Source organism: Alosa pseudoharengus, unplaced genomic scaffold (genome assembly GCF_046254945.1).
Source record: "Alosa pseudoharengus isolate Yale_2024_CS ecotype anadromous, Long Island Sound unplaced genomic scaffold, YU_APseudo_1.1 YU_APseudo_1.1_scf_21, whole genome shotgun sequence".
Taxonomy (NCBI): domain Eukaryota; kingdom Metazoa; phylum Chordata; class Actinopteri; order Clupeiformes; family Clupeidae; genus Alosa; species Alosa pseudoharengus.
The window spans coordinates 32697151-32710256 of record NW_027468674.1 but is presented as its reverse complement, the minus strand read 5'-3'; the positions used below and the strand labels follow the sequence as shown (position 1 = coordinate 32710256).

Genomic DNA, 13106 nt, shown 5'->3' with positions numbered 1-13106 from the left:
ATATTTTCACGGGTAGTATAAACTGCTCTTTTTCCAAACAGCAATGAATCACTGGAGCTAGGCCTATCATCCCCGTCAAAATTCTTCTTGGTGAATTATAGGCTAAAGGGTGTCTTTCATATTACAAATTGATATTTAGCAGTTTCATACATGGAGACCATCCCAGAATATCATTTAATTTAGCCTAAATATCACAACAAAACAAGAAAACCCAAGTGATGAATCCCAAGTGATGAACCCAAGCACAGATTAATGTAAACATGTTGCTTGCATTACATCTTTATTGGTAAACCACGATTAGTCAAATACATGACAAATGCGTCAATAAATAAGACTCTAAGTGTCTCAAATTATTACAGCGTGTGAGATATTAACTATTAGGGAAAGAAAACTTGATTTTCTGAAATCGTTGAAGGCCCCGAACGCGCTCATCAGCAAGATAATGGGAGCGGAGCGTGTCGGTGGGAGGGGTTGTCACACATTCATTCAGCTGTCTACCTGCCTGCGCCCTTAAATACTCCTCCATAACTTCTGTCCCCAGTCTTCAGGAAGAGTCAGTGTAAGGCAAGCAGTCGATAGCTGGAAACCATTTGAGCTTTATATTCTGGACGGGTGTATCACTGTCACCTGGCAGCTGATTTGAACGGATTATGAACGCATTTGGACAACAGCCATCTAATCAGCAATCAGGTCCAATTCAGCACCACAGCGCTCAAGAACTCCTGGATATGGCTGTGTATTGCGACAATTTCGGCATGTACCAGCAGAATCTGCATCATCATTCGCAGAGGCCACCTGCGCACACAACAAACTATGGTATTGGGGAGTATAGTTCTCCATCAACTAACCCCTACCTGTGGTTGAACGGCCCGGGTATTAACTCTTCTCCCTACCTGTCGGGCACCAATGGAACTTCCTACATTCCATCGGGATATGGAACAAATCAGCGCCAGTTCTTGCCACCTCCCACGGGTTTCGGTGGAGCCGACCTCGGATGGCTCTCCATTTCCAGCCAGCAAGAACTTTTTAAGATGGTCAGACCACCGTACTCCTACTCGGCCTTGATTGCCATGGCCATTCAAAACGCGCCGGATAAGAAACTGACTCTTAGTCAAATTTACCACTATGTGGCTGAAAACTTCCCTTTTTATAAAAAGAGCAAGGCGGGATGGCAGAACTCGATTCGGCACAACCTGTCTTTGAATGATTGCTTCAAGAAGGTGGCACGGGATGAGGATGATCCAGGTATGCTTGATTTCACTTCTTAAAAAGATGATGCATAACTGTCTGAGAAAATGTGTTTTCTTATGCCACCATCAGCATCTTTTAAAGCACATCCTACTCTAAAATCTGTTGAAAGAATGTGTAAAAACTTCACCAGACTTTGTTTCTCCCTCATTCTGTACCTTACCTTTACTGTCTACTCACGTTTACATTTTCATGTCAACAGGTAAAGGGAACTACTGGACTTTGGACCCAAACTGTGAGAAGATGTTCGATAATGGAAACTTCAGGAGAAAGAGGAAGAGGCGCGCTGATGCCAACAACAGCGGCAGCAACTCGGTCATGTCCGTTAAATCGGAGGACACCGCGGCTTTGAAGCTCTCCGACACGGCCAGCATCTTGAGCGCGTCGCCTCCGAGTCTCCAGAATTCACCAAGCTCCAGCGACTCCAAGTCCTCGCCGTCACCCTCCATCGAACACAGCCCCTGTTTCAACAGCTTCGTCTCTAACATGAACTCAATCATGACCGGCAGCAACACCGCGATCAGAGGAAGGGACTTCAACACAGGTCTTCTAGGAGATTTGTCACAGGGCAGAGAGAGCATGTCTGGACTTGGTTCTTACTCTCCAACTCAAACAACTCCTCTGAACTCTGATAGCAGTCCGCTCACTGGTAACAGAATGAACTATTACACAGGACCAGCCTCTGGTAGTCTGAGCAATCACCTCTCAAATCATTTCAGTGTCAACAATTTGATATACAACCGTGAGGGGACAGAAGTTTAGATGGGTTTACAGCATGTAGGCTAGTGTACTCTGTGAGTGCTAATAAAATCCTCACTTCATTATATAGGTCACTACTAGATTTTGAGCCATGCATATCTCCCCATGTTGCACTGTGTGGGAAGGATGTTTCTAAAGGACAATGTGGCATTGGCTTAGAAAGTGTTCTTTGAAGTTTTCATTTAGTTTTTGTTCATTTTTTTTAGCTTAGAATGGAAATGGCAACTATGCATGCATTTTCATTTTTAATAACATGCCCATGTACAGCCCCATCCCCCCTTGCTTTTCTGGAATGATTTTACATGCCAGTGCATTTATTCTGGAGAAATGTTGTAATTTTTATTATTTAACACTGTTGTCCTTTTTGCAATAAATGTCATGTCAAATCTGAGCCTAGTTTCAAGTGTTTCAATTGGAAACAGAACAGCTGTTGAATCTACGAAATCTAACCACAAGTTGCTATGTTTTGTGGAATTTCAGCATAGGCAGGTCTCTTTCGTTGGAATTAAAATCTTCTAACTTTTCTCCCAGTCAAAATGTGTTTAAATAGGCCTACTGTGTATAAACTGCAGAAAAAAGAAATTGACCACTTCTGCTTTGTTCTAAAAATGAGCTTATCATCTTCTATGATCGATATGCTTGTGAAAACAACTATGGACTCATTGTCGTTCATACCCCTTCTGCGATTTTTTACAACAAAAGATCACCCACCGAAAGTATATTGGACTGACAATTATTTATATGAAGAATTTCAAGGTTAATCGAGCGTTTTAATTAATCCGCACCCCCACCGAGGGCTCCCTTAATTGCACTTTTCAGATGGACAGAAATCCACTGCTTGTCCAGCCGGACTCCCTCATTAGGCTACCTCAGCACACTTTCCTCCACACTTTCGCTTTGTTTATTTACTAAATATAGGCAACTTTTGAATATTCACCGTCTTTCACTGATATGGTGATTCAATTATTCTGGAGTCGATGTTTGTTTTCGAGCGATTTCGTTTTCTGTCCATTAGCTCGAGTGTCTAGTCTCAACTACATGAAAACAGTTGGTGAGACTGAGACATTTTCCGCTTGTCACTTTGGATATAGCCGATTTCAACAGGTCATCACAGCTTTATTTCCACGAAGTTCAAGAGTTCAGCTTTTGGTCTGGGCTGTTGTATTTATATTCGGCTTATTTGACAGTAACCTAGGCTATAATGTAAAATTATATGAATTTAGCCTACCATCTACCATAATTAGTTCCACTTTAAAATATGTAAATCTTTGTAGGCCAAGTAAGTGGAGAAATGCTTTCTTAATCGTGAGAATAGCCTATTTAATGATTTCATTTCATTTTACCTATGAACTGTGAAGCGCACCGGAATTCCTCACTGCGCGATTAATCTGAGTGCAAAACCCCATGTAAAGTGCCTTTGTTGTAGGCTACATGTGCTGTTGTCCTACCGATGGAAGCTAAAACAAGAGCATGTTGTTCCGGCTCTGAAACAGGAAAATTAATAAAAGGGTCCTCTCATGGAAATGTTGGGGACAATTCAGCTGCCTACTCATGTCGCATTCAATAACAATATGCGGTGCGTATGAAATCAAAGCAAGTAAATAAAAGAAAACACCTCGTAATTGGTTCATAATTGAGTGAGCTCTTGCGTTCTGTTGTCTGGTACAAAACAAAATTGACAAGACTTTCGTGCCTTGGTCGCGACACAATTGGGGCTGGCAACACAAGAGACCCCCTGCTGCGCCCGATTGAAAACATTGTGACCTCAGAACTGGGAACAAATTATATCACCCAGACCACATTTCCTCTTGTCATCTACGAAGTAGAGGCATCAATCTAACAATGGGTATTTTTGTCAAACAGAAACAAGTTCTCACAGCAACAAGTATCCCATTGATAGGGCATGCAGCAATGTCCATCTACATTTTTTGTGGTTTTAACAACCACTAGGTCCACTAAATTTAGAAAATGTGCCTTTTGTTAGAGTCACATGCAATGTACAGTTGGTTGGGTAATTGGTTGTGATTGAAGTTTCGATTGGGGCTATAACCCTATGCTCATTTAAATGTTGATGTGACGTATTCGTCAAGTGAAACTTCTTGACGACACGAGTGTGTCTAAAATGTATATTTTTATGTAGGCTGCATCATGTGATTTCTGAACTTTGATGGTATGGGCCTACACCTGAGAAAGACAATGTACATCACAATGACTTCTGTGCACTGTCCATCGAAACTCGGTTTCCTCGAAACTCGGACCTCCATTAACATCTTAGTCTTGACGGTCCAATATCTTCAGTACAGACAATTTGGAAGCAGAATTCTTGTATTTTACACTATTCTTGGATGATACAATACCTAATAATAAAGCCAATCAGGAATAGGCAAAGATTATTAAAGTGGAAACTTTCTGTTATATTATGGCATGATATCCTAGAGATAGCCTACTGCAATTCTAACATCAAATGCTTTCATTAATAAGTCTCTCCTTCCAGCATAATTGATTTTTGGATTGTCCATTTAGGTAAAAGTTTGTCAAAATAAAGTTTTCTAATCCATCAGTTTTGATTATCAGTAATATAAAGATATACATATAAAAATAATGCATTGTCATAAAATGTCATTATCATGAAATCATCATCATCATTTTCATTTCAGTCAACACAACTGTTACCCATTTTGAAAGATGCACACACAAGCCCTGTGAGCACAGTACATCAAGGTTGTGCCTACTATGTGGGTGCCACACAATCGTCAACATCATATGTCTTCCCACAGACCCTCTTAGAGCTCCATTAGCTTCCCCATAAATCCATTCACTTGAGTCCTGCTCTGGCCACCACTTCAGTGATGCTCCAGTGCCCCTGTCCTGCCTGGGGCACCCCTCTGCTGGCCTGCTGCACATCGTCAGTGGGGCAGGATAACCGGAGCTCTCTCCATCTTTGTCTGCATATCTTCATGCATCTCTCTCTCTCTCTCTCTCTCTTTCTCTCTCTCTGTCTCTGTCTCTGTCTCTGTCTCTGTCTATGTCTCTGTCTCTGTCCCACAAACTCCACACTCACTTGCCTTCCTTGACCAAGCTCAGGGGATGTATAGGCAGGATGCCCCATGGTCATCTGAGGAGCTAAGACCATAATGAAGGGTTTCAGACACACAGGGATCACTAAAGAGTTACTAGCTGTTAAAGGTGCAGCGTCACACAAACCCCTGAGATAGAATTTGGGACAATGTTCATTTAATCCTGTTGACCATGACAAGTAGAGGAAATATCACTCTGACCCTCATGTCCATGTTAGGACAGTGATCATGTCCACAGAGTGGAGAGGTAGAAGATTAGGGGGCCTGCCTGCAAACTGGCCACACTTAACATGGAGGATGACTTCCTCCAGTGTTTCAAGCTGTCGCTTAATTCAGCATCTGTTTAAAGGTGTTTCCCACAAAGACTCGGGTCCTCTTATGTATTGGACAAGTATTGGATTTTTATTAGGTGTTATAAAATAAAAATACCTACTAAATTAATCACCATCATTATGTATACATTTTATTCGTAACCCATTTTATGTTTGTCTGATTGTTTGTGTGTGAAAAAAAAAAAGACAGAAAGTAGGTCTCTTTCTCGTGAGTGTGTGTGTGTGTGTGTGTGTGTGTGTGTGTGTGTGTGTGTGTGTGTGTGTGTGTGTGTGTGTGTGTGTGTGTGTGTGTGTGTGTGTGTTGGGAAGGCTGTTGTTCTTGCAGGCTCATCTCTGTGGATTGTGTTTCAGCGCGAGCTGCCGAGAGCGGAGCCTGTGCTGTTGGGCCTGAGGCTGAGCCATCAGCCGCTGAGTGACACGGGCTGGAGTGATGAATCGCTGGTGTATAAAGTTGCACTCAGCAAGGTGTGAAACATTACTTCCATTAGCAATTAGAAGATCCTTTTAACTGATAGTATTAAAGAAGAGTCTGCCAGGGCTGCAGCACTTAAAGATAGGACAGATGCTTCAGTGTTAAAAACACTGGTTTGTAAAAAAAACTAAAATACATGAATAATAAATAATGTGAGTATACAAAACTTGAAATACAGTGCTAATCATGTGAATGAACAAGCAGCAATATCACAAATATTGAAACACATTACTAGAGGATAAGTAAGTCTAGCAGTTTGACTATAAAGCTAAGTGCAAATTAATTTTCTTGTGTACATATGTCACAAATGACATGGTAAGAACTTCTTTGTGAAATGCATATCTTATATCTTCAAATTGACAACATACAATGTTGTTGGAGTCTGTTCATGGGTAGATGCCTGCTGCTGAGACAGATAGAACTGAGACAGCAGAAATCTACCCATGCCCTTCTGACTGTCATGCCCAGGCTGGAGCGGGCACAGTGGAAAATGAGTCTGCTGCCTTGTCTCAGCCAGGAATCTGATAGCAGGGGCACAGACAGGTGGCTGATCTTGCCATGCATCCACCCTGGAATTCCACATCTGCTTGTACCAGTCAGTGGGAATTGCAGTAGAATATATTATATTACAGTGTGATCTCTCGAGGAAGTTAAATATTTAAGGGTACAATATGATGACAGCTCCGTGGTAGTCTCTTAACTGACAGAGCAATGGGGAAAAAAAGCCTTTTCTTCACTGCACTGAAAAAAAGATGAAGCGTACATCTGATAGCTGAGGATAATACCAATCTGTTGGCATGACCTGGTATGGTTTCATCAGCTTCCACCGCGACCATAAAAGCTGTAATCTATGGGCTGATAACGGCATGGGATCCCGTCCTGAGAGAAATAAATAACATGTGGATAATTTTATACAGAGCTGGGCTTTGTGCTCCCATAAGAATTTGAGCCCATGGGACGCTACTGCAGATCTGTATGTTTTTTATGTAGATATGGGTTCTATACATATAGATATGTTATTTAAAATAATGTTGTCATGGCTGCTGTAAGATTATTTTTAAGAGCACTGAGATATGTCTTGACACTGAGCAGAGCTGAGCACCCTCTCACCAGGGAAGCATGGCGCTTGCCTGCCCAGTAGCCTGCAGGAGGAATCAAAGGCTTGCTGGGATTAACTGACAGGAGCGATGGCCCACTAAATCCCCCAGTTTGAGCTTGTTTTCATTTTTGTCATACCAGAAAGCCAATCTTCACAATAGTATAACGTATCCCGAACAATGTTTCCCACTTCGCTGGATCCGGACGACCTTCAGAGGGACAACACCTCCGTTCCCACATCACGGAAACTGGAGGTAGATCATCCTTTATCCATGGCCCATGTCAAAACCTAGTGTGTTGTAGTTATACACAGTACTAAGGACCCCTGCTGAGGGAGGACAATGTCTATAACAGAAGCTAGACTTGGCACTGATTTTTCTCACAACTCCATTTTGATGGCACTAATTTGATAGTTCCACTTCATGGCTGTGAACATAATGAATTAAGTTGGCTTTGGATGACCTTTCCACCTCCACAATACAACTTGCAGCATAGTCAGTCTATGAACTTTACATCTTCACATTTAAATGTTTGTCTCTTCATATTATTGCATACCTGTAGCATAATTAGTATCTTATGCTTTATGATAAATTAAACCTACTGGGCTGTTGTTTTAACTTACACATTGATGACAGATGAGCATTTAGAAACATTTCCGAGCAGGTTGGGTCAGTAAAACAGTGTTGTTTGCAGTGAGAAGTCGAGGTGAGTGCAGGAGATATGTTGCCAGTGCTGATAAGATCAAGCGGGAAGCCCTGGAGTGTTTACGGGGTCAAAGACTGTGCTCAAGGCTCAAACTACTGTGTGGGACAGAAAAGCAGTTAACAGTTATCTGTCATGTAATAGTTTGTTTAAAATTAGCATCCACCCACCTGTTTCCATAAATCTAATCTACCGTCACGTCAGATTGATAAAGAAATTCATTAAATCTAACTAAGTTTGAAAAAAAATTACTTTCACACAGCACACAGATCTCTTAAAAAGCTGCATTCCAATACAAAGCCCCAGCCTCCCACCCACTCCAACTTGTCTGTGGCCATCAAACGCTTGGCTCGGAGGGAGAGCCGGGTGAAGGTTCTGGTCGGGCTTCTCCTGAGCCTGAGCTTGCGTAAGACGCGGATGATCTACGGCTGAAGGGACCAAATGATACCTTTTCAAAAGGGCCATGCATGCCTCAACCAAAAGCTCCCATTGTGCTCCTCGCTAATCCGGCCCTGCACTTCAAGGCCAAGACCCACTTCTAAGGCAGCTGCTATCAATTTAGGAGAAGAGGGGGATGCAAAGGGGCCACTCTTTTTTCTGCTCTCTTAGATGTAAGGCTGTGATAAGGTGATCATCCCCTTAATGTAGATAATTATTCTCCAATCAGTGGTGTTCTATGGTATCTGATTGTGTTCATCTTCACTTCAAAGACGAGCTGTTCATTAGGGTTCATTTGCCCAGGCTACTTATAAGATTCTTCACAAGTTTTCTTGTTAAAACTGGGATAACATATTATATGAGAATATTTTTGTTGAATTTAATTTAATTATTAATTTGTTGAGCCTAAACAACACAGACAAGTCGTTTTGGATCACTATACAGTCCCTGTCTATTATTCTCTACCCATGCTTTATTTGAAGCTGGCAGTGACTGTCAGCCCAAACCCCAAACATTTCTCTATGTGTTTACCATAAACACCGAACACGCACAAAGACACAGACAGAGTCAAGCGCGTCCACAGACTCAGCCAGTCAACCGCTATTGCCACCGCCGCTGTGCTGAACCTCCGAGCCCCCTCATTAATCCCCACAGTGCTTTGGGAGGGGGGAAGGAGGGATATCGCTTCATGTCACTCCAATGCATTTAACACAATTCCCTCACTGTTGTCACATGACTGCATTCCAGCCGTGTTACATCATGTAAGCAACATGAGTGTGCCCTGCCAGCCGCACGATGACAGCTCCACTGTGACACCAGCGCTACACTCCACTCAAGTGTGTTGGCATGCCCCCACTTGAAATGGGCAATTTTAGAGCTATGATGTAGGACAAGTCCCTGCAGTGAGCTACCGCAGCCTAAAATGAACTGTTTTTTTTTCACTGAAGAGAAGTGCTTTAAAGGCCAAGAATGATTCCACCTAATGCTATTGACTGCATAGGGAAGGTTAAGAGCCTTACACTTAAACAAATATATTAACAGGCCCACGTTTGTAGCATAGTGAGGATGGTGAGGTTCTAATGACAGCATATAGATACAGGCTGTATATTCTCAGCTGTGCCTGTAGGGACATGGCAGGAGTGATATCAAGGATAAGGTTACCAGAACCTGAGAGCCAATAAAAGTTTTTCAACACTTTGCAAAGAAACAAAACCCCTTACAGAAAACCCTGATAGATTTATGGCGCATAATAAATTATTTTCTTACTTTTTGACATATAGGCAAGATTATTTTTATTCCAGACGAGACCATGATTCTGATAATATGTAAGATAGCATGATATATGTTTTAGTGGGTTTTAAAAAAAAAATAAAAACACTGTGGTCTCCAAGAAAATGCACCTCTGGCTTTGTTGGGTGGTCATTTTGTCCTGGTGACCGTCGGGCTGGTGGAGACCCCTGGGCCTGTGCTGTGGTGCTGACGTGGGGAGGACCTTTAAGGCCTGTTGTTATTCTGACCCCTGTTGCTGTCAGCATGGACAGGCTTTTCAAACGCGTATCACTGGGGTCAGGAACACATTGGTGACTTGTGATCCTCTTTAGTCCCCCAATAGAGTCCTGTCACACACTCAACACTCTCAGACCAAGGGCTTCATCATTGGGAAAATAGAACCAGCCGCTGAATAATGTTTAAATGGCTCATTGGGCACACTGGAAATGTAATTTATTAAGAAAAAAGGAAGAAAAGGTCTGTGTTGTAGAATTCTAATGAAATTTCCAATTCCCAGAAGAAAATATAAAATCTTTTTTTCCATCATCACAGCAACCACTGAACATCAGTGATTTTGTGTATGTGAGGCACAGGTAGCTGGGTAATTACGTGGGTAAGATATCTTGATTTTATTTCTTCTCTTCTCTTTTTGGAAAGTGTTAGCGCCCCTCCCTCTGTAAACTGTGTAATTATCCCTTTCATTAGCCTCTCCTTTCTGACCTGCTAATAGAATTCAAAGGGAGGTGTCACTATCTTATCATTATGGTAATGACCCTACCGGCCTGCAGTTAGGACACAATAGGGAGGGGGCATCAGTAGACCCGCGGCCAGTCTGCCTGTCTGCAGCCATAGGCTCCCGCTGGGGCAGTGGCCTGTCTGCAGGCTAATGGGCCGGAGCACGTCTAGTGGCCCAGCGGCCCAGTCTCCGGCTTCTGAGGCAGGCATGCCGGCCTAAGGCCGAGAACCAGACCACCCTCCCCGCAACCCATTTGAATATGATTAGGACCTAATGAGTTCACATACACTCTTCCAGGCCTCCGGTGCCTTTGAAGGTTGGAGTGGAGGGCTCTAGCTGTGTGGGGACAGGTGTCAGGTGCGAGGGCTGCAGCAACCGGTTCCCACTTGACAGGAAGGCCGTGTGATGGACTAAGAGATAATCTGCCATTCTGTGCTGAACTGCTGGGAGTGTTGATCCATCTCAAATGGTCTATTACTGGATGGTGTTTGTGTTTCCCTTTGATTGGAGTGTCTGTTAAAACACTTGACAACAGAAGTGAATGTCTGTTGATAGCTCACCTCGTGCAGGGAGATGATGGGGCCAAATCCCTCCAGTGCGTACATGTCAACACAGGGCAATGTCCATACAGCACCGCTGCCTACATGTGTAAGTGTACCAGACATTTGCTACTGTTTTTACACACAGTATTCTCAATACAATTATATAAAAGTATATGAATATAGTGTTATATCGTATGCATGTGATATAGCATACATCTATTGGCATAAAGGTTTTTTTGTCACAGAAATTGGAACTGTACATTAGCTTGCCTGTATAAAGCCAGTGCAGGATATTGGGGATGGCAGGTGGAAAGAAGGTATACATGGATTGCCAAGCTAACATCAATCAGCTCCTCTATCCAATAAATATAATGAGGATGACTCCTAGCACTGGGCTACTTTAATGGTTCGTAATGGTACCACAGCTGACAGGGTAATAGGCCGCTTTTTCTGGCTCTCTCATTACCCATGTTGGATCGCTGTGTTTAACCCCCCACCTCCTCAACACACAGCCCGCACATCCACCAACACTCGCCCTAGTCATTTCCATCACATATTGCCCCCCCCCCCCCCTTTGCAGGCTGCTCTCTCTCTTTTAATAATGTGAGCAATCGTCAAACGATTATAGTTAATGAAATGAGCACCTGTGAAGGGCCGCTGGGCTCTGCTCATAGACAGAGCCATTATTTCATGGCTAGGAGGCCACTCTGAGTCATGCCTGGCTATATTAACTTAACTGCATGAATAAGAGGATAGCAATGCCGCCATGCCATTGATGATACAGTGCCTTCAATTAAGAGGGTAAACTAGTCAGGTGACTATCTGCTGGCACGGCCTGGAAGCATTAATATGATTCACATAAAGGCCATCCAAGAACCACACAAATATTTTATAAGCACACCATGTCTTGTCTTTTAGATTTGGCTCTGTGATGTGGCACTGTGATTTTGAATAGTCTAAACTGAGCAGAGCAAGAGAGCTTTTCCTCAGTAGAGCATTATGTATTGCTGTATATTGGGGTTTACCTTCAGTGAAAGACAACGCAACCCCTTAACAGAGTATCATCTCCCTGGAACGTAACTCAGGGTTTCAGTAAAGACATGCTGTCATCAAACAGCAGTGGGAGAGGAGTGGAGTGGAGCAGGGCAGAGCGTTGTGTTGTGTTGTGTCGTGTCGTGTCGTGTCGTGTCGTGGGTGAAATAATGCAGTGATTGTGCTGAGGTGAGGTGAGGCTTCTCTTGGCCACGCACACTTCCGCTAAGGGTTGCTCTGTTGATTCTGACTGGCAGCCAAACGCATGCCAGACTGTGGCAGCAGGAGTATTGTGTGAGCTAAGCGTACCTGCCTCTCCAGACAATGCTTCATTTATCCCGACGCCTCTGCAGAAGTCCATATCGTATAGCTACAAATTTACTGACAAAGCCAGAGGAGATGAGCTGAATCAAATGCAGTGGCCTTTTCACCGTCAAGGAAACCTGAACCAGAGACTTAGATCCCAGGTTTGCGGTGTGGGTATTTTCTTAGATGGCAGTTTAGCTGTATGACTTGTCACTGGAAGGGCGGTGTTTGTCAGAGCCTTTAAAAATATTCACATGCCATGAAAACAAAGACTTTACTCCAATAAATTTGGTTATTCATGTTTAACCTGACATCAAGCTGTATCTGACATATCAAACATATTTTTAAAAAGATCATGAAAAGGAATTTAAAGAGGGGCAATAGGAAAAAAGCCATCTCAGCGTCATTTGGACTTTTGTTTTTTCCTGTGCCGCTCTGCGACTCTTTGAAAGATGAAGGTGAAACACCTGCGGGTCAGGTGTGAGCTGCTTGACTGTGTTTACTGTCAACAGGGCCGGGAGATCTGCATGTGGGACAGATCAGGTGAGTGTCCAGTAGTGGCCTTCCTGGGGCTCTGCGGCGGTGTGTCTGTCTGCCTGGCGTCGCGGGACACTGTCTCTCCCTGTCCTCATTTCTTAACGTCTCTGCCCAGGAGGAGAGGGACGTATCCAACACATGACCCCACTCAGGAAAAAGGACCATAAAAAACGATCTGTGCCTCATAATTTTCCAATGCCAAATTATACGTATTATATTTATTAGCTGTTTGAATCTCTGATATCTATTAATTTCTATCAGTCATGGAACAATGTATGTGCACAAATGTTTTACGCCAATTCAAAAGATGATGGGAGGTCACATGCAAATGCTCTATAATTGGAAAAATGAGTCTTTGCTGTATTGCCTATTTGATATGGATCAGGCTGGCCGGCTAATGTGTGTCTCGCCGGGCAGCTAGCTGCCTGTGGGCTGTGAGGAGGATGATGGCCGAGCCTGCACTGGAGTGCCAGCGCCTGAGAGCTCTGATTTGATTATTTTGACATCTTGTGGCAGAGAGAGTTCAGGCGCTCAGCAGGCAGCGCTTAAGCACGCAGA

The 13106-nt window shown here is 43.3% G+C and overlaps 1 protein-coding gene across 1 annotated transcript; it reads left to right on the top strand.

Moving 5' to 3' along the window:
• Positions 1 to 571: 571 nt before the first annotated feature.
• On the top strand, positions 572 to 2345 carry foxi1 (forkhead box i1). The gene is made up of 2 exons (XM_076299048.1): positions 572 to 1245; positions 1451 to 2345. Exons 1-2 carry the CDS (start codon positions 651 to 653, stop codon positions 2008 to 2010), a joined length of 1155 nt encoding a protein of 384 aa, XP_076155163.1. The 5' UTR covers positions 572 to 650; the 3' UTR covers positions 2011 to 2345.
• Positions 2346 to 13106: the final 10761 nt, after the last annotated feature.

Excerpts from the sequence above, each read along its gene's own strand:
- foxi1 (XM_076299048.1), top strand. The coding sequence starts at position 651 with ATGAACGCATTTGGACAACAGCCATCTAATCAGCAATCAGGTCCAATT. Across the intron at positions 1,246-1,450 it reads ACGGGATGAGGATGATCCAG|GTAAAGGGAACTACTGGACT; the intron begins GTATGCTTGATT and ends TCATGTCAACAG.